Below are 26,117 nucleotides of genomic sequence, written 5' to 3'. Positions count from 1 at the left end.
TGATTATTAAAAAAGATTTTCACCGAAATCATTTTATATCACTGCACAGAAAAATATTACTGAGCCAATAATTTACAGAAAATTAGTTTGCTTGCAGCAAATAAAAAGGTAGCCAGACCCATGTTAGGTTGTTATCAAAACCATGTGTTATTGCACATTTTATATCTGCTAAAGGAATGTGTTTTTCGTATATATGACTTTTGATTTATTATTAGTTGATTTCCAAGGACAGATAAAGACCGTTTGACCTCATTTAGAAATGCAACTCTAAGAGCCTGGAACAAATGTTTATTTTTTTTATTTTTAAAATACAATTATTGTTATTTAAACAGCCAGTAGTTTTAATAGTGTAATAGTTTTTTTAGTAATTTAATAATGATATTTTTTATATTGCATTAAATTAAATATTTATTTTGCATTTATAAAATGCTTATTGCCAATCGTTAGAAGTTGATGTTTAAAAACAATATCAGCAGTATGATGGTGGAGTAATCGTATGGAGATTTTTTGAGTTATATTATTTTTATATGAATAGTTACTTGCTCTCTTACTTAAATATTTTTCATCAAAATTTATATAAAAAGATCTTCTTCTTGTAAATTGAGAAAATTTACAAGAAGAAGAGTAAAAGCAAGTTCTTAATTTTGTTTAATCTTTGTGCAAATAATGAAAACATTTTTTAAAAAGCACTAATTCTTTAGGTTATTTTGCATAGCTTTTTAACTTATGTAAGACAAATTCAAAGTTTAAAAGTAATTTAACTAAGCATCTTTATTTAATTGATAACATAAGATTTAATATCAACACACATATTAATAAAAAATTTCCATTTTTTGATGAAACTTTTTGAAAAACTATACCTTTTATTCATAAAGTTTTTTTTCTTGAATGTCAATATTTTGAAATTTGCTCTTATTTTTATGTTTTTTTTTTACTCATTCGCTATTCTATGTTCTTTCAATTTTTCCTGTTCTTTAAAACTCTATAATCACTTACAGATAAAGATTAAAAAAAAAAGTTGGATGAACCAGTAGTTTTTTTTAACTATCAAGTCCTTAAGGAATTGTATTTAATTTTTTAGCAAATAACTAATTGGGTTTTTTTAAAACAATCTAAATGTAAGAATCTGTATAATCTACCATCTATAAATTTATAATAATAAAAATTTTTAATTTTGCAACCCTATTAGTATAGAGAGTCATTATCAACCACTTTCAACCATTATCACAACTTTAAATATCAAAATTATTGCCTTGACCCTTTATACCTTTACAAGATTTTTACAATTTTCAACAAAAAGTTATTAAATATTATAAAGTAATTAAAATGAAGTAAAAAGTAAAAAATTTAGTATCAAAAGGGTGACATTTTGTCGATTCAGACACTGGGTATAAATTTATTATAATAATTTTTCTTAATTAATCAGATTTATTTTTAAATATTATTTGTATTTGTTTTCAGCAAATAAAGAGTACAAAATTACTATTGAATACACTGAAGAAATAAATGCTCCTTTTGATTTGGTATTAAAAAAAACTACATTTGAAGTTCTACTAAAAATAGAAAAAGAAAAGACACTTGTTTTTAAAGGTCATGCTGAAATATATGTAAGTCATTTATTGAATTAAAGTTAAGCTTTTTTGTCGTCAAATACTAATGATTTTTGTGCCCTTTAATATTTATAACTGTTTTAGGTCGGCGCTCTTAATACAATATTTGTCAAGATAATGCATAAGAAATTAATTGAAAATTAATTTCATATGCACTATGTTGGCAAATATTTGAACTTTTCTTTTGCATTATGTTAGTGTAAAATTTCAAATTAGCACTTAAATTTACTTTTTATGCATGTGAGGACTTTTTTGTGTAATTAAATTCTTCAAGTTTAATTTATTTAAAAAGATCAAGTTTAAAAGTAAATCAGATCTTTCTTAATCTCTTAACCAGATTTTTGTCTCTGATCCTAGCTTGTATCCAGTTTCTCCTTATTCTCTTTTAAGTGGTTTAGGCCATGTATGATCTTATTAAAACTTTTATCTCCTTCTAAATCATATTTATCTTGTATACTTCTTACAACTTCCTTGGCTGTCCTATTTAATCTAAGTTTTAGGTTTCAGCATGAAAACTTTTATTTGTCTTTTTAACAGTTTTAAGTCAAGCCTGATTACCCCAGTTTTAAGTCAAGCTTTACTTTACCCCATGATTGTTTAGCTACTATTTCTAATCAATGTTAATTGATTCATCATTATCTTTTAATATTTTTATTGGTTTTATTAATTATATTTTTTTATTGATTTTGGTAGTTTATATAGGAAGTGTTTAATGTAAAACAACTACATAAATTGAATAAATTAAATAACTACTTAAATAAAATAATTAACTACATAAATTAAATAAACAACTTAAATACATAATTTAAGTAGATAAACTAACTACATAAATTATATAAATAAACTAACTACGTAAATTGAATAAATAAAATAACTGCATAAATAAAATAAATAAAATAACTTTACAAATTGCATAAATAAATCAACATAATTTAAATTCAATAAATAAATCATAATTTAAATAAATAAAATAACTACATAATTTAAATAAATAACTACATAAGTTAAATAAATAAAATAGCAACATAAATTGTATTAATAAAATAACTACATAAATTAAACAAATGTACTGTTGTAACCCTGTTACTGTGTAATATTTTTTTTAACATATCTAATACTTCTTACATAAGTTTACTGCTGCTTTGAAAATTACTAATGAAAAGTGAATCAATTGATTCATTGATCTACTCTCCTGAGAACTTCTTGGAATGATTAAAAATCTTTTTTAATTCAAAGAATTTGATGCAAAAAAGTATTGTCTACCACTCGCGGATAACCAAACTTTGTATTTTATCTAGAAATTACATCCAGGAATTAGATCCTAGAAATTACATCCATCCAAATTGCATCCAAATATCAAATTGTTAACAGTGTTTATAAACAAGACTAGCCTTATATTCCATTTTTTATATATAGATTTTATATATTATATATTTTATATATTTTATATATGGGTTTGATTTTATTACTTCTCTTGAGTATAATGCAAAATCATTTCCAAAAAGGATTTCTTCTAATTCATTTTTCAATTCTAATATCCACACTCTTTTTGACATCCTTAACAAACAGGTTAATTGATTGTTAAACACCCTAATATATCTGGTAGATATGTTTCTCATATAAGCTCTCTGTGTCTTGTAGCCCTGATAACATTTTTCTCAGTTTTACAAAAGCGAGGACTAAATACATTATCTTCATGCTACTCCTTTTAAGTCTTCTGTAACTTACTACTCAAATGATGGTTTTTATAGCCTTGTTAAAAATAAATTTGAATATATAGATTTATAAATAAATAATAATATGATATGAAATAATATAAAAAAACAATATAAAAAATAAATAGATTTAAAATCCCACTTACAACTTATATAAAAAAAGATTCATTGATATATTTGAGATGATGTTTAATTAGACCAAATTAAATTAAACTGTGACGTTAAAGCTAGCTGACAAGGTAAATATTTAAAAATTACTTATAATTTCAGAAATATACAACTTCAATAAATAGTGATTATATTTATTAGTCAATAATAGTTCTTAATTAGACAATGATTATACTTCAGTAGCCAATGATAATTATTACTTTAGTAGACAACATTTTTTAAGTCATAACAGAAAATGAATAAAATTAAGAATTTTTAATATGTTTTGTTTATGATATTATTATTTGATATTTGCTGTTTAAAAATAAAACCAAAAATAATATTAATTAAAAAAAACATCATACCATTTATAGAGGTGGACTATTATTATTTTGTTCACAAACTAAACAAATTTTTATGATTCTTCAAGTTTCTTTTTAATTTGCTAAATATGTATATATGCTAGATATGTATAATTGTTTTAAATTCCTTTTAAACACCTTTTTAGTTTACATGGTCACCTACTGCATCTGGAGAAATAAAATTTACTTTTGACACATCATCAAATATAACACTAGATATTAATCTTTTAAATATAAACACTGGATCTTTTTCAAGTTTTATTGGAAACCAAAATAATCTAGGTCATTATATTACAAAGTTTAAAGATATAGCTGTAAAATCGATTATAATTAGTGGAAATATCAATTTAAAAAGTAAGAAAGGCCAAATAATGTAAGTAAATTTTTGATTCAATTCAAAATTTAAATATTTGTTTTCAATAATACAGTTTTTGTTTAAAGGTAAGTTTTAATCCAATTTTGACAAATTGTCATTGCATTTTGATTGTTTAAAACACGTTGCTGATCTTTAATTTAATCTCTCCTTTGTGACAGAATGGGGCTTGAAGTTGCTGGTAAACTTTAATCCGAACAAAGTCCAGTTACTTACTCTCAATTGTTTTCTTAATTCTTTGCTTTTGTTAACTTTATAAAGGGCGTGGTTTTTTATAGCATCAGTTGAGTGTGAATTTGATTAAAAAAAATAAAAGATAAAAACTAGAACTTGATTACCCTAAAAAAGTATTGCATTAAAAAAAAGTACAGCAAAAGCATAATAAAGACAAAAAGTACTTCAACAATTTTTCAAATACAATAATTTTCAAAGATTTTACAACATTTTTTTTCATTTTAATAAAGTTTTTATACTTATATTTGTTGTCTAAATTCTCCAAAATATTTTGCTTTCAATTTTGCGCAACATGATTTTCTCCTTTACAATAGCTTGTATATATTAGATATCGTTTTTGTGAAAAGATATAAATATTAAAAATAAAAAACAATTTAAATATGTAAGCGTTTTGCAAATTTTTCATAGACTGTCTGCTTCAGCTGTTATACATAAAATGCCTGATGCAACACTTACTCTTTTTATATGGAACTATAAGAAACTTGAAATAGCATTAGGTTTGATGATAAAAAAGGTAAATTTATCAGAGGCTTTAAACAGATTTGGAAGCATTGATATGAGTGATTCTTGGTTTAATGATGCACAAATAGGTACTTTTTAATTAAAAATAACTTTTTATTTCTAGTTAATATATCAATATTAGGATATTGTAAAATTATGTATACCCATATGTAAAATATGTATATCCATATCTAAAATAACAGATGTTGACTTGTTTTTGTAATTTAAAAAGTTTTTTCTGTTTTTCAAATTTTCGCATTATTATTTGAGTGTTTGGTTTTGTCCGTTGTTTTAGTACACAGTTTGAAAGTTTAAACTTTTTTTCCGACTAAAAATCCCAAAATTGTCTTTTTAAAGGTTGATTTTAAATACATTGGGGACACCAAAACAATAAGTTTTGAAATCCTGGATTAAAATCCAAGGGAGATATTTAGTTTTGTATTTTTTTCAATATTTTTATTTTTTTTATTTCTTTCAATAATATTTGTAGCAAAAATAGAGTGTTTTTTACCATACTGTTATGATTACTACACAACCAATTCCCTTGGCAATCATTTGGAATATTCACTTTAAACAATGCTATAAAAGCAATTTCTTTTGGACAAATATTTCTAATACTCTCTATAGACAATCTTTAATAATTGTAAAACTATATCCTTGGAGACACATTCAGCACAAAAAAATTTGCACACTACTGAAATAAAAAGGTGTTGCGCTTAACTAACAATAGTTGAGATACAAATGAACAGTTTAACAGTATATAATTAATTGTAATATATTTAATTTATAAACGTTAATAAAAGTTACATATATTAACCTGACTATCTTTTTTTTCATCATGGTAAAAATCAATGTATATGCCTTGAAATCATTGTTATTTTATGCTACTTTTAGAAAAAAATATAAATCTCTACATTTTTCAAAGACCATGATGATTGCAGAAAGGCAGTGTGCATTATTTGCATGAAGAAAAGTGATCAAAAATTTCAGAACATTTCATTTCAGAGATTCATTGCTGGATTTCATCAAATGTGAATTTTCAGAATTAAAAAGTAACACTTGGAATTTGTGTCATCGCAACCTGTTAAACGTCATTGCAACCTGTTACACGACATTGCAACCTATAAAAATTGAGTGATGGAGCTAATGCCTTGAAGGTAAAATACCTCTACAGTTTTGATTCGATTGTTGTGGAACCATTGGCAAGACATACAACATGTTGTGATTGCATCATTTGTTAAATTACGAAAGTAAAAAGCAAAGAAAAGCATTTGAAATTGCTCTTGCATCAAAATCCTTGCAAGAAAAGTTAATTAAAAATTATCATTGCATCAAAGAAGCATATCCTGGCGGAACAATTTGTTTTTATCAAGCTCATGGCAAACTTTTTCCTGTATAACAAGATAAGTTATTTTATTATTCTATACATTCTAAATAATACAGTTAATATGTGAAGTTCCTTAAGAAAGAAAACTGATTTAGTTTTCTTTCCTAAGGAACATCACAGCTCACACACGCTTTCAAGAACCTTTGACAAAAAAAAATATGGTTGATATTGAGCAGAATATTGGGCTTTCTAACCATAAAATGAGAAAACTTGGATTTGTTCTAAATCAAATAAGTCCAGTTCACCTTCTTGAGTCCAATTTTCAGCAGAAATTTGCACCAGCATTATCTATTCTGAAGGATTTTTACCAATTCATTGCTACCAATGTAAGAACTGCCAGTTTCTAATGAGGTTTGTGACTTGAAGTTTATTGTATCAACTTAAAAATCCTGAAGAAAAACATTACACTTTTAAAAGATTACTTGAGCTCTTTCATTGTGAAACTGAGAATTCATTGTCTAGGATCCTTTTTTAAAGCTAGCTTGAGTCTGATTTCTGAGCAGTAAATAGAACCACAAAAACCAGTAAAAAAGTTAATTAAGTTGGCTTCAAGTGAAAATGCAAGTTAATGTCATTGATTTTATTTACATATTGATTCTGTCATGTGATATGAAACTTGCAAATATTCTGTGGAAGTCTCATTGTAGCAAGTATCATTGCTGCTGGTGCAACAAAGTATTGAAAAACTTGACCAACTGTGGCCAACTCTGAACATTTGGAACAATCAGAGAGCAGCATCAAAAATATCTTTCTAATCTGATTTAAAAAAATCCAGATTTCAAGAATGTTGTTCATCCATATTTTGATTCACAGATAAAAAAGCTAGTTTTGGAAACTCCAATGAAACTTCATTTCCTTCTTGGTGCTGTTAACTATCTTATTAAGCATTTAATTCAAACCAAAAAATGTGTGACTTCAATACACATACCATTACAGCCATACCATGATGATCACTTCAATGGTAATAATTGCATAAAGTTGGTGAAAAAATTTGACACCCTGAAGCAAATTACTGTGGCTGATAAGGCATCTGAACCATCATCCATATACCATGTTCTACATTTCTCTAAGTTGTTAGTTCTTGTTTTGGATACTCAATCTCTCCGGACTTCGAGAAAAAGGTTAAAGAGTTTAAGACCAATTATCTAAAATTGACTGTTTCTGTCACACCAAAAGCTCATGCTGTTTTTCACTATGTTCCATAGTTTCTAAAGCACTATAAAACTGGTCTTGGAGTTTACAGTGAGAAAATAAGAGAGGCATTCAACTTTCAAACCTCATTGGTAAAGATTCAAAAGAGTTTTATCACATTCAGATTATTCTAAACAACTGTTGAATTGTGTTGTTGATTACAATAGCAAAAAATTCTAAGAAGCACAAAAGACATTTGTGATATTTAAATTAATTAAAGTTGTGAATAATCATTTTACATATTTCTTGGGTATTTATTATTATTAACTATTCATTTTTTATAGCAATAAAATAATATTAAGATTAAAATTATTTGAGCTAACTTAGACTTTACAATTTCAAATCTAAGCATTTGAGTAAATAAATAAGTAAGAATATTCTATAATTTCAAAGCTAAACATCTCTCTTGGATTTAAATCCAGGATTTCAAAATTTACTGTTTTAGAGTCCCTAATGTAAATAGAATTAACCCTCAAAAAGGACAGTTTTGAGATATTTAGTTGGCAAAAAAGTCATATTCTAAATATTTGACTTTAAAGATTAATTTTAAACATATATTAAACAAAAAAAAATTTAAAATTTTTCATGTCTTAACTTCAACTTGAAAAATAGAAAAAGAATTGTTTTGAATCTATTGAAATTATTCTAATTTTGATAAAAAAATTTATTTCTGTTGTTTTCAAACACTTTTATTTTAGCTATGTTGCTTAGTAATGCAGCTGAAAATAGTAAACCTACAGAATTAAAACTACTAAACGACAATTCATATCCTAAAGAGGTAGTTCACATAAATGAACTGAGAAATAAGATAGAATCAGGTGATTATTTTGTTAGTGTATATATATATATATATATATATATATATATATATATATATATATATATATATATATATATATATATATATATATATATATATATATGTTTATATTTATTTATATTTATATATATTTATATATATTTATATATATTTATATATATTTATATATATTTATATATATTTATATATATGTATAATATACATATATATACATTGTATATATATATATATGTTTTATATATAAGGGGAAAACAGATTCTATCTGTTGACCAGCTTCGCACCCCTTCTACATCTATTAGGCTGGCGCAGATGTATCTTTAATACATTGTTTCCAGTTTAGGATGTTGAATGCTGGCTCTTCTTGACTCAATGCATGGGTTTTGCTTATGTCTCTGTTTTTATGACTAGGCAACTCATTCTATTATCTCCTAATGAGGGTACAGCTCTAAAACTCAGTTTTATGGTTCTGAGGCCGGCTGGTAGTCAGGTTTCCTGAACTCTGTGGTAGCTCTCAGAGAGGCCGATTCCATCAACAGCTGAAAAATATCAAAGTATTAACAGTGCCATGTTGCGCATGGATGGTGTCCCTGTTAGTACTTTTGGTGTGCATTGGGGAGGTCACATTTGGAGCCCTTTGTTACAGCTTAGGGTTTATTAGTAGTAATGAGGCAATTGCTTGGGCTATTAAACGGTGTTCTGAGTACTATCTATGCTTTGAGTCAAGTTCTTCAATCTAATTTAAAAATGAACAAAGTACCAAAAACTATAAAACACAAAAAACCATCATCATCAACAAGTTCTCTAAACCTATTATTAATAATATTCGTGGTCTTCGAAGTAACTTTTCTTCTGTTAAGTCTTATCTCTTGCAAAGTTCACCAGACCTACTTGCTCTTTGTGAGACTAATTTGAGTTCGGCTGTCCCATCTTGTGATCTTAGTGTTGATGGTTATCTTCCTCTAATTTGTAAAGACTCCAATAGCCACATGCTTGGCCTCGCCATTTACATTCGTAAGAATTCACCCATTTGTCGTAAAACTAGGTTTGAATCCACAGACTATTCTTTAATGTGCTTTCGTTTAGTACCACTTCACTCTAGTGCCTTTCTCTTTGTTCTATATCGCTCTCCTTCATCTCAAGACTGCACTCTTTTTGACATTATTTCTGATCATATTGACCAAGCCCTCTCTCTTTATCCATCAGCTAATATAGTTGTTGTCAGTGACTTTAATGCTCACTACTCTAAATGGCTTGGCTCTAGTGTCAGTGACTCTGCAGGCATTAAAGCCCTTAACTTTTGCCTTTCTCAATCCCTAACTCAAATAGTCAACTTTCCAACTCGCTTTCCTGACAACCCGAATCATCTACCTTCTCTACTCGACTTATGTCTTGTCTCTGATCCTAGTCAGTGCTCAGTTTCTCCACATTCACCCTTAGGTTCTTCTGATCACAGTTTGATCTCTCTAAAACTAATATCTCATTCTTCTTCATCACCTGAATCCCCCTATTATCGAACCGCTTACAACTACAGTAAAGCTGACTGGGATTCTTTCCGTGATTTTCTTCGTGATGGCCCTTGGGTAGAAATCTTTCGTCTTCCTGTCAACAAATGTGCTTCTTACATAACTTCGTGGATTCAGGCTGGCATGGAATCTTTTATTCCCTCTCGACGATTCTCAAAACAATTCTCCTGAAAACAGATGTCTGTTTATTACTGCTAGAAACAATTATAAAAAAGTTTTGTCTAACGCCAAAACCCGCAATTGAAATCTCGCATCTCATCTCAAAAATTAGGCTCTCGTGACTTCTGGAGAATCTTTAATAATATCAATAATAAGGGCAAATCTATAATTCCACCTCTCTTGTATGGTTCAGGCTTTGTTGCCTCACCCAAAGACAAAGCCGAATTGTTTGCTAAAAACTTTTCATCAATATCATCTCATGATTCCACTAGTTGCTTTCTACCTGATATTGCCAACAAACAGGTTGATCCATTGCTTGACATTCATATCGCTCCAGCATCTGTATCTAAAGTGTTTTCCTGTCTAGACTCTTCTACAGCTTGTGGCCCGGACAATATACCTGTTATTGCCTTGCAGAAGTGATCTCCGGAGCAGTCATCTATACTCTTAAAACTATTCAACAAGTGCTTATCAGAGTCTTGTTTTCCAGCCTGCTGGAAAGCGGCATCTGTTATCCCTATTTTCAAAAATTCTGGAGAGCGATCTGATTCGTCTAACTACCATCCCATAAGTCTTCTTTCTATCTTAAGCAAGTTTTTTGAATCTTTAATTAACAAACACTTAATTTCTCATCTTGAATTTAACAACTTACTTTCTGACCATCAATATGGATTTCGATCTTCTCTTTCTACAGCTGATTTGCTAACAGTAATAACTGACAGGTTTTATCGTGCATTAGATGAAGGTGGAGAGGTTAAGGCCATTGCTCTTGACATTTCAAAAGCTTTTGATAAAGTTTGGCATGCTGGTCTTCTCCATAAGCTTTCTTCTTATGGTGTATCTGGCAACATCTTTAAGATTATTGAATCCTTCCTTTCCAATCGTAGCATAAAAGTTGTCCTCGATGGACAACACTCTTCTTCTTACTCTGTAACTTCAGGGGTTCCTCAAGGTTCTATCCTTGGCCCTATACTCTTTTTAATTTACATTAACAATCTTCCAGATATTCTCACATCTAAGGTGGCATTGTTTGTTGATGATACTACCATTTATTCTTGTCGTGATAATAAACCAACACCCTCTGATTGCTTGGAGGGGGCATTTGAGCTTGAAAAGGATTTCACTCCTGCTACAGCATGGGGCTTACTTTGGCTGGTGAACTTTAATTCAAATAAAACTCAAACTTTTTTCAGCCAATCGTTAGCGCAATAATTTAGATCTTCCTATATTTATGAACGGTGATGTACTCGATGAGTCATCTACCCTACATCTTTTAGGATTAACTTTTACTTCCAATCTTTCCTCAAAACCATACATCAAATCAGTTGCAAAATTAGCATCTGCTAAGGTTGCATCTCTTTAATGAGCTCGTCACTTTCTTACTTCGGATTCTATTCTCTATCTCTATAAATCTCAAATTGGTCCTTGTTTGGAATACTGTTGCCATATCTGGGGCGGATCTTCTAATGATGCACTTTCTCTTTTAGACAAGGTACAAAAACGCATTGTAAACATAATTGGACCTGCTCTTGCAGCCAACCTCAAACCATTATCACATCGTCGTAATGTTGCTTCTCTTTCTCTTTTCTACAAATACTATAATGGGCACTGCTCTAAAGAGCTAGCGTCTCTTGTGCCATCTATTAAAATTCATTTTCGTGTTACTCGTCATTCAATTGAGTCCTATCCTTTTTCTGTGACTGTTCCTAAGTGCTCCAAAAATGCTTATTTGTCTAGTTTTTTTCCTCCAACATCAGTTCTTTGGAATTCGCTTCCTTCATCTTGCTTTCCTGATTCATATAATTTGAAATCTTTTAAGTCGTCCGTCAATCGTTATCTTGCTCTACAATCTTCATCTTTTCAATTTCAGTAACTTCCAACTTTAATTAGTGATGCCACAAATTTAATTTATTAGATGATTTAATACTTTAGAAATAAGAATGTGATTTTAAGGACAAATTTAGAGATGATATAATTGGTCAACCTTTCAGGACTCTAGGTTTGTGATCTTTAGGAAATGCCTACAAATAACTTTGCAATGATTTATTTTACATGACAAAACAAGATGATTATTTACCGTTATAAATCAAGTTCTTTCAGTCATAAAACTAAGTATTTTGGTTTGATTTGCCAGTAAACTGATTTACCTTGAATCCCTGTTAGAGTTGTAGAGTTGTAATAATTGATTAATAATACAAGGTTTAGCTTTATGGTTATGACTATATTTTAAAGTAAATAATATTTACAATGTTGATTTATAATCTTTTTTTAATTCAGGATTCCTGGTAGAAGCTTCCTATGAGTTTAAAGAAACCGGTAATTGGGAGAAAAATGCTGTCCTAAAATTTCTTTTTGATCATGGGGTTAGGAAAATATTGCTGAAAGGAAAAATTGGTAATTAATTTGTGTTTTATAATTTTTTATTAAGTTGAAACATCTGGTTTAGTATTTAAACGTATCCTTATAAATTTCTTATAATAAATTACAATATTTCTAGGGGTTATATATACCCTCGTTATTCAAGTAAACCCCTAGAAATATTGTAATTTATTATAAGAAATTTATAAGGATAAGATTAAATACTATACCAGATGTTTCAACTTAATTAAATTTTATAAAAACTTATCTACGATGTTAACTTTTAAAAATAATTTTTTATGTAATTTTTAATACGAATAAAATACTTTAAAATAATGTTTTTATAAAGTCAACTAAATTGTTTTTTTAACTATTATTTATTAAATTTCTTTTTTTTAATAATATAAATTAACTATTGATAACTATTAACTAATCATCAAAATACATTTTAAAGGTAATCAAGAAAAGTTAAACTTTATGCATTTATTAGTATTAGGGATTTTTTTGGTATTGTGGATTTTTTAGTAATAGTACATTGATAAAACGTTAGAACAATGCTGCAAGTTGCGCTGGAACAACATTGTTGGCCAACTTTTTTTATCATTTTGGTTACAAATGCGATGTTGCCAACAACAAAACACCAATGTTGGCACATTTTATTTTAAGTTAATGAAGTGAGTTAAATTGTGTTGATACAACATTGAATTTTTAGTTAGCACAGTGTTGTATTTTACAATTAATTGAATGTGGTATTTTAAGCTAGCCTAATGTTGCACTAATTGAAATGTATATATATATATATATATATATATATATATATATATATATATATATATATATATATATATATATATATATATATATATATATATATATATATATATATATATAAATTAGTAAAAATACTTGTCTAATTTTAATTATTTAATTTAATTTTTTTTCAACATCATGTTTCTCTATCAGATTTTATTTTGATTCTATTCGTGTTTTGGATTATAGAGTTGAGAGAGGGTTATAACCACAATTAGACTGCTCGTCAGTAGTGGTCTTCTCGGCCTTGGGGAGATGAATTAACAAAAAAAAATACACTAACATAACTTACATATATATATATATATATATATATATATATATATATATATATATGTATGTATGTATGGGAGAGCGAGGCAACTAGTCATACTTTTTATATTTTTCCAGATATTTCAAAAGCTAATTGGTTAATTTTCATAAAAACTATTTTATATGGTAGTTTATCATTATAGTTATTTAAAAATCAATTTTGGAAAGCGTCAGACCATTTGAGTATAACATGCTACCATTTCTAAAGAAGGCTCCATGGTATGACAACTTGCCCCACTATTAGGACAAGTTGTCATGATAAGAGGGACAAATTGTCATAGTTATATTTTATCACAAGTGTAGGTCTAAAAGGTAAAAAAAAATTTTTAAAAAGAAAACAAGTATTACATTAATCATTTATAATTTATTAAAAATAAGATGTATACAATTTATACGCTAAAACACTTTGAAAATGACCATTAAAAATCATCACAATTATGACAAATGTAGCTGGACCCTCTTGTTGTAAATTCTTCATGTGCCCAGCTTGAGCACTCACAACATTTGATTCATTTTTCAGCATCTCTGCTATTAGCCCAAGTATCTATGCAAAAGATACAGTAGTTTTCATCTTCTAAAGATGATAAGTCTTGTGTAGTTTTTTTTGTTGCTTTGCCTTTTCTCTTTCTCTTAGAAGAACATTTGCATTTTGCATCTGCTAATTGATATGCTAGTTTCCAAACATCTTTTGGTTTGAGGCCAAAGTAAATACCTGAAACTCTTTACTAGTAGCTACAGAGAAGATGAAGATGAAGCTCCTATGTCAACACTTGTCTGAAATAATATAAAGTATATACCAGTGTAAATACATATTTTATGGAATCACTTATAATAAATATTATAATCCTTAAACATATTAACAATCTACAAACCTAGGTTGTAGGTTGAAATAAAGGTATTTTCAATTTTTCTTCAAGATCTTCCGTAGAGGTTTTTGACAAATAGCGTTGTAGGCTTGTATAGTTGATGTTAAAATCTAGAGACACCTGGGCTATGCTCTCTGCCATTTAACTTGATAACTTTCACTGCTTCAAGGATTGTACATTTAGCAGTGGTACCTTCACTGGTTTCCTTTGATAATTGCGAACCATGATTTAAAATCTGATAAAGCAAAAAAACAAATGTTAGGTTATTTTTTGTTAGCAAATTAATAAAGTCAAGTCCAAGTAAGTATTTTCTAACTTTATAACTGTCTATAACTATCATTCATTAATGATAGTTATAGACAGCCAAAGCATTCCGAAATATTGACTATGAAAACTTACCCTTATGACTTTTAGCCCCGCTCTCCCCTATATATATATATATATATATATATATATATATATATATATATATATATATATATATATATATATATATATATATATATATATATATATATATATGTATCATAAACTCAGAAAAAAGCAAAAGCAAATAAAACCAATTGATAAACTTTTTATCTGACCATCACAATTGTATTACACATGCTGGCCTTAAATATGTGTGCCAGCTGCGCAGTGTAGTTAAGGTGATTTTAAAATATTACTGTCTGTATGATATAATTCCTTTTAATGATCAGGATTATAAAATATAACCAGATGGAAAAAATTAAAATGATAGACAATTTTAAATTTTGAAGTAACACTAAATAAAAATGTTTCTGGTGAGAAAACCATGACCGGCTTTTAGTATTATGAATTTTTTAGTATTATGGATTTTCTAATGTTATTGGTTTTCAGTATTATAGATTCTTTTTGATAATAGGGATTTTTTAGCGTTATTGATTTTTTAGTATTATGGATTTTTTTGATAATATGGATTTTTTAGTGTTATTGATTTTTTAGTGTTGGATAATTTCACATCAAATCACCCAAAATTTAGGAAATTTTGCACCATGGGTCTTCAATTTTTTTAAAAACTTTTTTGGCTGTTGCATGTTAAAAAGAAAAGTTAACACATAAAGTTTCAGCTAAAATGTTGAGTGGTTGACAAGATACTGCAATTTTAATATTGACCTGGTTTCCCATAATGACTCGGTTTTCATAACATTCTGAAAGAACATTTTTCTTCAAAAAATAAGAAATAAAAATGGCAAAAATATGAAAATAAATATATATAATGTTTTTTTTTAATGCTGAATATAATAACTGTACTTTAAATGCTGAAATAATTAAGGAACATTCTTAAAAGTTAATGAAAACTAGCTTCTATAAACCAACTTTAGGGTCCAATATCTCAAAACACCTTTGTCAAATTTTTTTTGCTGTTAATATTTTCAGCTTCTTATAATCTTACTAGGCACAAAAAATCTAACTGGAAAAATAGCTGAAACATATTGAGCTTTAATTTCAAAGATATATCAAATTTTCAATAAATTATTTAAAAAAACTTGCAAATAGAATTCTGTAAAATATTAAGTTTTGTTTATAGACTCCTTAGAAGAAAAAAACAAAACAATTTTGTTATATTTAAGGAAGTCTTAATTATATAACTTAGTTATTTGATCTTAACAACTGAAAAAAATATCCTGTTTTGTTTTTATATAAAAACTAACTTAGTGTGATATTGAAGTGCATTTGTTTTTAAATTTAAACAAACTAACAATTTGATACATATAGATAGTATGTGTATAAATATATCTATAAAGAAAATTAAAATTATCTTTCGGTGTAAAAAATTATACAACAGAAGGATTCTGAAAAGGTTTGAATTATTTCTATATTAAAAACTTTTTTTATATTGAAAATTAAGTAGGAAAGAAGAGTTATCTTTTTTTATGAAATACATTCATATTAAGTTATTTATCATAAGATGCGTTATGTGGCTTAATGACAAAATGGTAAGTAAGGTTACTAGAAAAACTGAAGGTCAAGTCAATGTTTTCTCAAAACTATGTTAAGAAGGCTTACAACTTTGATGAAATTATGAGCTTGATAAAGAAAAAAGTTCTACGTTCTGACAAAAGGACTATTGATCAATTTCTAACACTGGGACCCACAATTTGGTCAATATTAGAAGTACAAAATAACTTTGCAGTTACAGAATACCAAGTAAAGATGGCAAAGATGAAATAAAAAAGGATTTTTGTTATCTCTCGGTTGTATAAAGGTAAAGTCTTACACAAAGAAGTAGAAGATTCTGTTAAATTGTTTTATGACTCAAGTGTTTTATGTAGAACTATACCTGGAAAAAAAGATTATGTTAGCATTCAAAAGAATGTCCATAAACAAAAAAAACTGCTTTTGTGTAATTTAAAGGAACTATATGTATTATACAAAGAAAATAATTCAGAAATACAAATAAGTTACTCAAAATTTGCTTTACTTAGACCAAAGTGTTGCATTTTGACACACGTTCTGTTTGTGTTTGTTCTTATCACCAAAATGTCATATTGCTAGTGGATGCCTTAAATATTGGACTATAAAATAAGGATTTACTTTTGAAAACTGTTTGCTCATTAGAAAACAAAGAATGCATGCTTGCGCAGTGTGATAATTGTCCTAGTAAAGAACTCTTCACCAAATATTTGCATGAGATTTTTGAAGAATACGAATATGAAGTGAGATACACAACACGCAGAGTGAGATACAATACACGCAATGGGAAACTACTGATTGTGCAACACTATTGAGTTTAACAGCAGATGCTTCAACGCTTGTTGAGCTATTAGTATTTTGCTTTGAAAAGCTACAAGTTCATTCTTTTATTGCTCACTCTCAATAACAGTACATTATCATTATTGGCAACTTATTGGAAAATTATGCTTTTGTAGTCCAAGATGAAATACAAAGCTATCATTGGAACACCCAACAATGTTTTTTACATCCATTAGTGATATACTATAAAGATGATAAAGGTGTACTGAAACATATTTCTTTCTGTTTTAAATCGGATGACATTAAATACTATTTCTTACTGTTTTATATCAGACGACATTACACATGATGTAACTTATGTGTACAAAATATTCTAACTAATCATACCAATATTAAAAACAAAATTTTCCAAATTAAATTTATTCACTAATGGTTGCGCAGGACAGTACAAAAATTGTAAAAGCTTTTACAAAGTTGAATGGAACTTTTTTGCCACGTCCCACAGAAAGTCACCATGCAATGGGTTTGGCGGTGCTGTATAAAGGTTTAACAGTGCAAGAAAGTTTAAAATGACCATACATAAACCAAATTCTTACATCAGAAGCTCTGTGTGAATTTTGTATTGATAAAATCAAGGTTGTTAACTTCATTTACATAAAGGGATTGGACTTACAATTGCAACGTGAAGAGCAAAAAGAAAGGTACACTGGTGTAACAACTCTACCTGGTACTTGTAGCTTTCATCAAATTATACATCTTGAAGATAACAGGGCTGGGGCAAAGAGGTGTAGCACAGACACTAATTATACAACAATCCACAATCTTAAAAATAAACAAGATATATTTCAACCTGATACTGTCACTTTAGGAGGTTATGTAGCTGTAATCTATGATGAAAGTGGTCGGCATTGTAACTGGAACCAAACTAGAAGAGGTTGATGCTAAAGTTAAGTTTCTCCACCCAAAAAGTCCATCAATCTATTTTAACTGGCCTGGAACAGACGACTACTGTTTTATTCCCAACATCAACAGATTGAAAAAACTATATGTTTGAAAATTCTGAAATAGAAGAAGTACAAGTAAAATGGAAATAATACAGTGAACTATTACAAACACAGTCAAAATAACTTACATCTTTGGTACCTTTAAAAATCTTGTATATATAAGTAATTTTTTAAATTACAATTAACTTATTTTTATTTTATTTACTGATATTTTCGAGAATTTCTTGAAAAAGTGATATATTTTTGAAATTAAACTTCTATATGTTTCAGTTTTTTTCGAGTTAGATTTTTTGTTCCTCGTAAGATTATAAGCAGCTGAAAATATTAACAACAAAAAAAAAATTTGATGGGGGTGTTTTAAGATATTGTGTCCAAAAGTTGGTTTATAGAACTAGTTGTTTCATTAACTTTTAAGCATGTTCCTTTTATATTTCAGTATTTTAAGTACATTCATTGGATTCAGTAACAAAAAATATTTTATATGTTTATTTTCATATTTTTGCCATTTTTATTACTTTTTTTTTTAAGGAAAACATTGTCAGAATGTTATAAAAACCGGGTCATTTTGGGAAACCAGGTCAATATAAAAGTTGCAGTATCTTGTCAACCGCTCAACATTTTAAGCTGAAATTTTGCATGCAATATCTTTTTATAGTTAAGAATAATGTGTCAAAATATAACACAAAAAGAAGGCACATGGTTCAATGGATTGGGTAATTTGATGTGGAATTACCCTGTTATGGATTTTTTAGTGTTATACATTTTTTAGTATTACGGATGTCTTAGTTTTATGGACTTTTTGTATTATGGATTTCTTTGTATTATGAATTTTTTGATATTAGTCTTGACTCAGGAGTTTACATTTTAGGTGCTATAATCCAATATTGGTTTTACATAAAATTTGAATGTGGTTCTATTTTTAATTATTACCATTAATAAAAAACAATCTTGAGTATTGATTTTCAATATTATTTTCAATATTGCTCACTTGATGCAGAAGGGTAGCTTGAGCAACATAAAATTGATTAACAACATAAGAACATAGGCTTACTTTGTTGGCTCCATCAACTTGATGTTGAATATGTGTGTGTATTATTTTCAGAGAAATCTAAATTGTGATATAAAAGTAAATCAAATGTTTTAATTTTCATAGCATTAATTTTTTGCACATACTTATATAATGTTGCACCTTTTTTTTTTCAAGAGTATTAGCTTAAGATAAAATAATATAGTTTAATGTATAAAGTTAATTTATCTTAATTAACTTAGATCATATAAACAATATATATTTAATTAGTTTGGTTTCTGTTTCTGGTTTCAAACAATTAAATATGCTTGTCATGAAGTCTCTTGTTTGGTTACAAAATAACTAATTGATTTTAGAGAGGAACCCAATTTTAAATGCAACAAAGTTAACATATTTCCAAATAATTTTAAAAACGTCGTTGTTACAACTTCAAATTCATAATTTATCTTTAGTGTTATAAATAAAATAAAACAATAAGAGATTTAGTTTATCATTTACTTATATATTTAAAAAAAAAAAAAAAAAAAAAACATTGTTTTATAATAATTGATATTTTAATAATAATCTTATAAATTCAAACCAATATTACTAGTGTAAATGATAATAAACTAAATAATTTTAAGATCTTTCTTTAAAGGGTTCTTTGAAATCTTCTGCAGATTCCATTAGACTATCTAAATTATAAACACATAAATTATAAAAAAATATAATTTGTACATCAGTAACCATTATTATTATTAATTAATAAAAAATGCCATTTATATTATGTGTTATATAATAAATTACCTGGATAGTACCCTGTTTTCAATGTGTGTTCTCTCAATGAAATCTTGAATTAACTTGATTTAGCATTTTCCAAAGTCATTTACAACTGCAAGTGTTCTTACTCACAATCAAAAGTTAATTAAAGACTGAGAAACTTTCTCATTTTTACTTCAATACTTTTTTCTGTTCAGTGTAGAACTTCCTTCTTAGAGATCTCCATCAGCAAAAACTAAAGATTATTGACAAAGTCATACAATTTTTACATTGGAATAATTTCAAATTGAGTTTCAGGCTTCTTTTTGAAAGATCTTATAGCTCTGTGATATTTTCAGCTACTGTTTGTAGCTGAAAATAAAGATTGAAGACCATTTGATTACTCGAGGGTGCTTAAGAATTTTTAGGAAAAAAATTAATTGTAATTGGTCACAGCCCTCAGATGTTTCTTTTAACTGTCTCAGAATTATCAGAGTGGGACGTTTAAGTCATCTGAATAATCAGCAACTAGATAATGTCAGCTTGTCTTGCTTTATGATGAGCTCAAAGCTGTTTGAAGTTGGAACAATAATAAGTTATCTAAAGGCATCTTGAAACCAATCAAACCTTCAAAATTGAGGGAATTATAAGGTTAAATTAATAATTTAACCTTATAATTCTCTCAATTTTGTTTACATCTTTGTAAATTTGGGTCCATAATTCTTAGAGAATTATAAAAAGCTTCTTGCTAGGACCCCTTGTTAGACCAAATTTTTTTTCAAATTGATTTTTTATCTCACGAGTTATGTGCTTTCATAGATATTATGCTTGCCCATTATCCAAAAAATTGTTCTACTAAGGAATGCTTAACACCTTCATGTTTCCCAGTGTTACTGGATGTTGTGTTAGACTGCAATCTTATAATCTGATTAGACATCAAATAACATTCAAGCATTGTTTGAATGGCAATAGCTTGATCAATTTCCTTGGAGCTTTCAATTTTAAGATGCAGAAGAGGAAGTCTAGTGGACCGGACTCTGGTGTGTTAGTGGCAGTTCTATCTTAATTTTTAAATATTATTTTTTTCCAAATTTTTTTTTTAAATCTTTATAATAAAAAATGTTTTATTCAATGACCTTATTATTGACTTTTGTCTTGAGAATTTGCTCAGTCACAATAAAAACATTGTTAAAACCAGCCTGCTCCTACAAATTGACAACCACCCTCAGAATACAGACACCAGTGATTATCTGGTACACTCCATCATCTAACTTGGAGTATTTTAAATACATCTTTTCAGATGAGCTGGGCAACAAATTTTGATGTTGATCCGTGTTGTGCTAAAACATTTCATAAATTACATTAAAAGTTAACATTGAACATGTTAAATAAAAAGCATTGAACAATGCTTTTTATTTATTAATTACTAATTGCTTTAATTACTTACCTGTTGCTTTTTAAGAATAAGCTACCTTTTAATACTACCTTTAATACTACCTTTTGAGCGTTTTTCTGTTGGCAAATAGCCCATTGAGGGTAAAACACTGCTAAGGTAATGCTAGCAAATAAAGTTTTCCCCCTTTTTTGTAGCCTTCAAGGCGTCACCAATATCTGTTTTCTAAGATACGCTTTGAATACTTTGGCTCACAAACTGTTTTTTTCTTAAAGATTGAGTCAAATAGTACCAAAAAAAAGTCACAAGAGAAGATTGCTCACTTGCAACTTTGTTCATAAAAATTTATTCGCATAAAACAAAATATCATTTAGTAACAATAAAAAAATACAAAACCTTTCTATACAATATATTTTTGATACTCAGGCTTATAAGTTGTTTTTTTTTCTAAAAAATAAGTTAATAGTACTAAAAAAAGTCACAAGTAAGCACCATTCAATTTTTTATATTTTTATATTTTATTTTTGTAAACATTGTTAATTTTTGGTACTATTTACATTTACATTTACATTTGGTACTTATTTAGTACTGCTTACAGGAAGTAACTTCTTTAACCACTCCAGTTCAGGTCAGGTTTAGGATCATTACAATCATCATTGGTATTATATAACTCAGTACTACCTGCTCCATGCTCTGCTACATTGTAGAGTTTGCTTTTTTAGGCAAAGGAAAGGAGAAATAAAATCTGACTTAAAATTGGGGCTCTTTGTTGAGTATAAGCTGGAGGTTGTATCTCCATAAAAAAACTCATCTTGGGCAGATATTACCTGTATTGAGCCAAAATTTCCCTGCCTCGGGGCTCTTGGTTGAATATAGGCTAAAGATGGTGTCTTGATAAAAAGACACCTATTTAGCTTATACTCAACCAAGATGCCTCTGGAACCCCATCTTCTTGATTCTACTCATAGATTTTTGCTTGTGGTTCCTTGATAATGGCTATGCAACTCTTTCTCTTATCTCCTAATGAGGCTACAGCTTTAAAACTCAGTTTAATGGTTCTGAGGTTGGTTGGTAGTAAGTTTTCCTAAACTCTGTGGTAGCTCTTAGAGAGGCTGATTCCATCAACAGCTGTTTATTGAAAAGTTATTCGTGTCATGTTGCACATGGATGGTATTCCTGTTAATGCTTTTGGTGTGCATTTTAGAGGACTCATAAATGTCTAAAGTTACAATTTAGTTTAAATAATTTTTAATTATCAGGACTGAGACAAATGCATAGCTCATTGCTTAAGATGCCGTGCTCTACCTGTGAATGAATCAAGCTCTCTTTAAACTTAAACCATTCCTAAAGTAACCAAAAAAATTAAACATAAAAAACCATCCCCACCACCTAATTGTTACAATATATCTTTCATAAGTATTCAAGGTTTTCGAACTTTCCATCATTTGCATCTTACCGCTAGCAAAATTCACAAGATTTGCTTTTTCTTTGTGAAAAATTTAAATTCAAGTGTTCCTTCTTCAGATCTAAGTATTGATGGGTTTTATTCTTTGATTTTCAAAGACTCAAAGATTCATATGCTTGGTTTGGGGTTATACTTACGCATCAATTCTCCTATTTGTTGTGAAGTCAGGTTTGAATCCTTTGACCATTCTTAATGTGCTTCATTAAACATATTTACATCATTAAAAGTTAAATTAAGAACGCATTGTAATTAAATTTAATTTAAAGCAACATTAAAAATCATTTTAAGTATTTATCCTTATAAAATTAGTTAAATTTTTTTAAAATTTAATTGAACTTTTTAAAAAAATGAGTTAAAAAATTTAAATTTAGATTAAACAATATTTTTCTAAAATTTAAATATGTTTAGAAAAAAAAAATTTCCTTTTTTTTAAAAACTTATTAAACTTATACTATTTATTTCTTAAAACATTTCTTTCTCACAATTATGTTGTTGTTTTATTAAATGGGATGCAATTGTTAATGGTTGAGTTTCTCAACAGTCCAAAAAAAATATGAATTTTTTTTGTTAACATAATCTCTAATATTTTATAACATTCTATAATTTTTTAACATATTCTATAATTTATTTTAACAAAATCTTTGCCTGCTACTCATAAACTAGTTAATCGTTTCTAATCGATGTTCATTCTATGATCAATCTGAAAAATTATTGATAAAGAAACATTTTTTTTTTAAAACAATTTAAAAACTAAAAAAATAATATTTTCATAAATTTATTATATGAAGTAAATTTTCATAAATTTATTATATGCCTACAGGCTTGTTTATCCTGCAATGCATATACAGTTATAAGTGTATTAAGCACTTTTGTATATTAGCACTCATAACGGATGAAATAAATTTATACATTTGACACTATAAAATATAAATGAAGTTAAATATAAAACAAACATTTTAAAGTAACTTGAATTATATTTATTAATAAGAGGTTTCTTCTTATTTAACATATATTGGAAATTTTTGTAATTAAAAAAAAAAAATTTATTTTAATTTAATAAAATGAGTTTAAATCTATTATTATTTAATAATAAAATTAATTAAATTGTAATAAAATAAATTTAAGTTAAATTAAATTTTAAAAAAATGGAAAGTATAAAAAAGTTTATTTAAATGGATCTCAATGTGCTGAGAAAAGTTGTGTTCATATTAAAGAAAATGTTTTAAAAAAATGTTTAGGCTGAACTTTTTTGAGTAAAACAAAATAATAAATACATACCAAGAAAAACTAAATTTTTAGTTTAACTCAAAGCTCGCCCTCTAAAAATATTCGCCGCAATCTACAGACTTTCTAATTTATTCAGGTTCGCTTATTTCTAAAGAGTTTTATATGACATCATTGTAGAATTTCTATAAGAAGTCAAAAAATTCTTTTTTTCTTCAAATTACAATTTTTTTTTATTATAGACTACTAACGAGTTTGTTCAGTTACTTATTATGTAAAAAAATTTTTTTAACCATAAATTACTATAGAACTTCTGAAGTTATTTTATTTTCTAAATTTTGCTAAGGTCGCATTAAAAATATGAATAAAATATTTCAGATATTTTAATAGACAATTGCTATAAATTATTTTTGTGTTATATTTATTGTTATTTAATTATTATTATTATCCTTTAGATTCTGTTAAAAAAATTTTTTTTGTTTTATTTAACCTTATAAAAGTTTATTAACAGCATTTATTTGATATTTTTTACAAATATTCTCACAATTCTTGTTTAATCATGCGAGAAAATATTTAACGAGATTTATTCTGTAAAAGATGTATTTTTATTTTATTTTATTTTTAAAATTGAACAGTTATTGGTCATGATTGCAAAAAAGTGTAGCATTATCGAGTCAATCTAAAAATTGTAATCGTTTAATGAAAACCTTTTTATAGTCAATTTTGGTAGTTTTTTGATTTGTAATGTTTTGGAAACAGGTTAAATGTAAAATACTTGCCAACATATTGCCAACAACTTGCCAAATACAACATATAAATTTGGAAATATTAAACATAATATGATTTTTAACGCGTGCTGCAACACATTGACAATTTTAATTGCCATCTGTCTTGAATTATTGCCATAAAACATTATTTATTACTTTAATTATAAAAAAGCAATAAATAATGTTTTATGGCAATAATTCAATTTTTCAAATTTTTGTAAATTTGTTAAGTGTAAATTTTATAAAAATTTTCTAAATAAAAATTGAAAAATTTGGCAAATATCTTTAATAAATGATGTAGTTTACCAAAATTATTTATTAATTAAAAATTTAAGAATTTGTAAAATTTCATTTTGATAGAACAAAAACGTCATAGCAATAAATGGCAAGTCATACAATTGATTATAAGCGCTTATTTAAAAAAACAAATAAAACAAAAAAAAATTAATATTGGTTCAAAAAAATTATTTGATTTTTCGAAAAAAATCCTACCATGATGTCATTTTTAATACTGAAACTCTTTGGAATCAAATGCGCTTGAATAAATTATAAAATCTGTAGAGTGCATCATATATTATAAAGACATGAAACAACATGCTCTAAAATTTTCAATAAAGTTTGGCATGCTGTTCAACTCCATAAGCTTGATTTATATGGTGTAACTGGAAATACTTTTGAGATTATCAAACCATTTCTTTTTAACAGTTTTATTAAAGTCATCCTTGAAGACCAATACACTTTTTCATTTCCTGTAACTTCTGGAGTACCTCAAGGGTCCATCCATCGTATTGTTTTGTTTCTTATCTACATTTATCATCTTACTTACATCTAAAGAGGCTGATGACTAGATTTTATACTCCTGTCTCGACTAAAAGTGTTCTCCTTTTGTTTGCTTAGAATAAGCAATCTTGAATCTGATCTTACTTCTGTAACAGATTAGGTACAGACTAGGATTTCACTACTGACCTTTCATGTAAACCATATATACAATTGATTGCAAAATTCGTCATTTTCTTACTCCAGATTCTATTCTCTACCTATGCAAATTTATTGATTGTTGCTGTATGGAATACTGTTATCATATTTAGGCTGGTTTTTGTAATGATGCAGTAACTCTTTCAGACAAGGTCAAAAAATGCATTTTAAATGTAGTTAGACCCTCTCTCCATCGGTTTAGCTTGAGTCATTGTCCTATTGTCGTAAAGTTGCATATCTTTCTCTTTTCTACAAACCTATCATCTTTAGTTAGCACGGAATAACTAAAACTGCTATTTTGAACTGCTAAAATGACTTCTTGCTAGTTATGGTTGAGCGGTTAAAAAATTAGAGTTTTGAAAAATGTTTGACAAATAATCAGAATGTAATTTGAAAAAACTGTATGCTAAAATTTCATTAAATCATTTAAATTTTATTCTA

At 27.4% G+C, this 26,117-nt stretch overlaps 1 protein-coding gene across 4 annotated transcripts in view; it reads left to right on the top strand.

Annotated features, from left to right (window-relative positions):
• Window positions 1-26,117, top strand: part of LOC136092279 (uncharacterized) — a 212,840-nt gene that overhangs the window by 71,850 nt on the left and 114,873 nt on the right. For all 4 annotated transcript variants that reach the window (XM_065820141.1, XM_065820140.1, XM_065820143.1 and 1 more), the window contains 5 exons: window positions 1,462-1,607; window positions 3,981-4,207; window positions 4,850-5,031; window positions 8,219-8,338; window positions 12,300-12,416. In XM_065820141.1, the coding sequence (XP_065676213.1) occupies window positions 1,462-1,607; window positions 3,981-4,207; window positions 4,850-5,031; window positions 8,219-8,338; window positions 12,300-12,416 (792 nt within the window). The remainder of the gene's footprint in view (window positions 1-1,461; window positions 1,608-3,980; window positions 4,208-4,849; window positions 5,032-8,218; window positions 8,339-12,299; window positions 12,417-26,117) is intronic.

The sequence above is a fragment of the Hydra vulgaris genome, chromosome 15 (assembly GCF_038396675.1).
Source record: "Hydra vulgaris chromosome 15, alternate assembly HydraT2T_AEP".
Classification (NCBI taxonomy): Eukaryota; Metazoa; Cnidaria; class Hydrozoa; order Anthoathecata; family Hydridae; genus Hydra; species Hydra vulgaris.
This window is presented reverse-complemented; position numbering and strand designations above follow the sequence as displayed.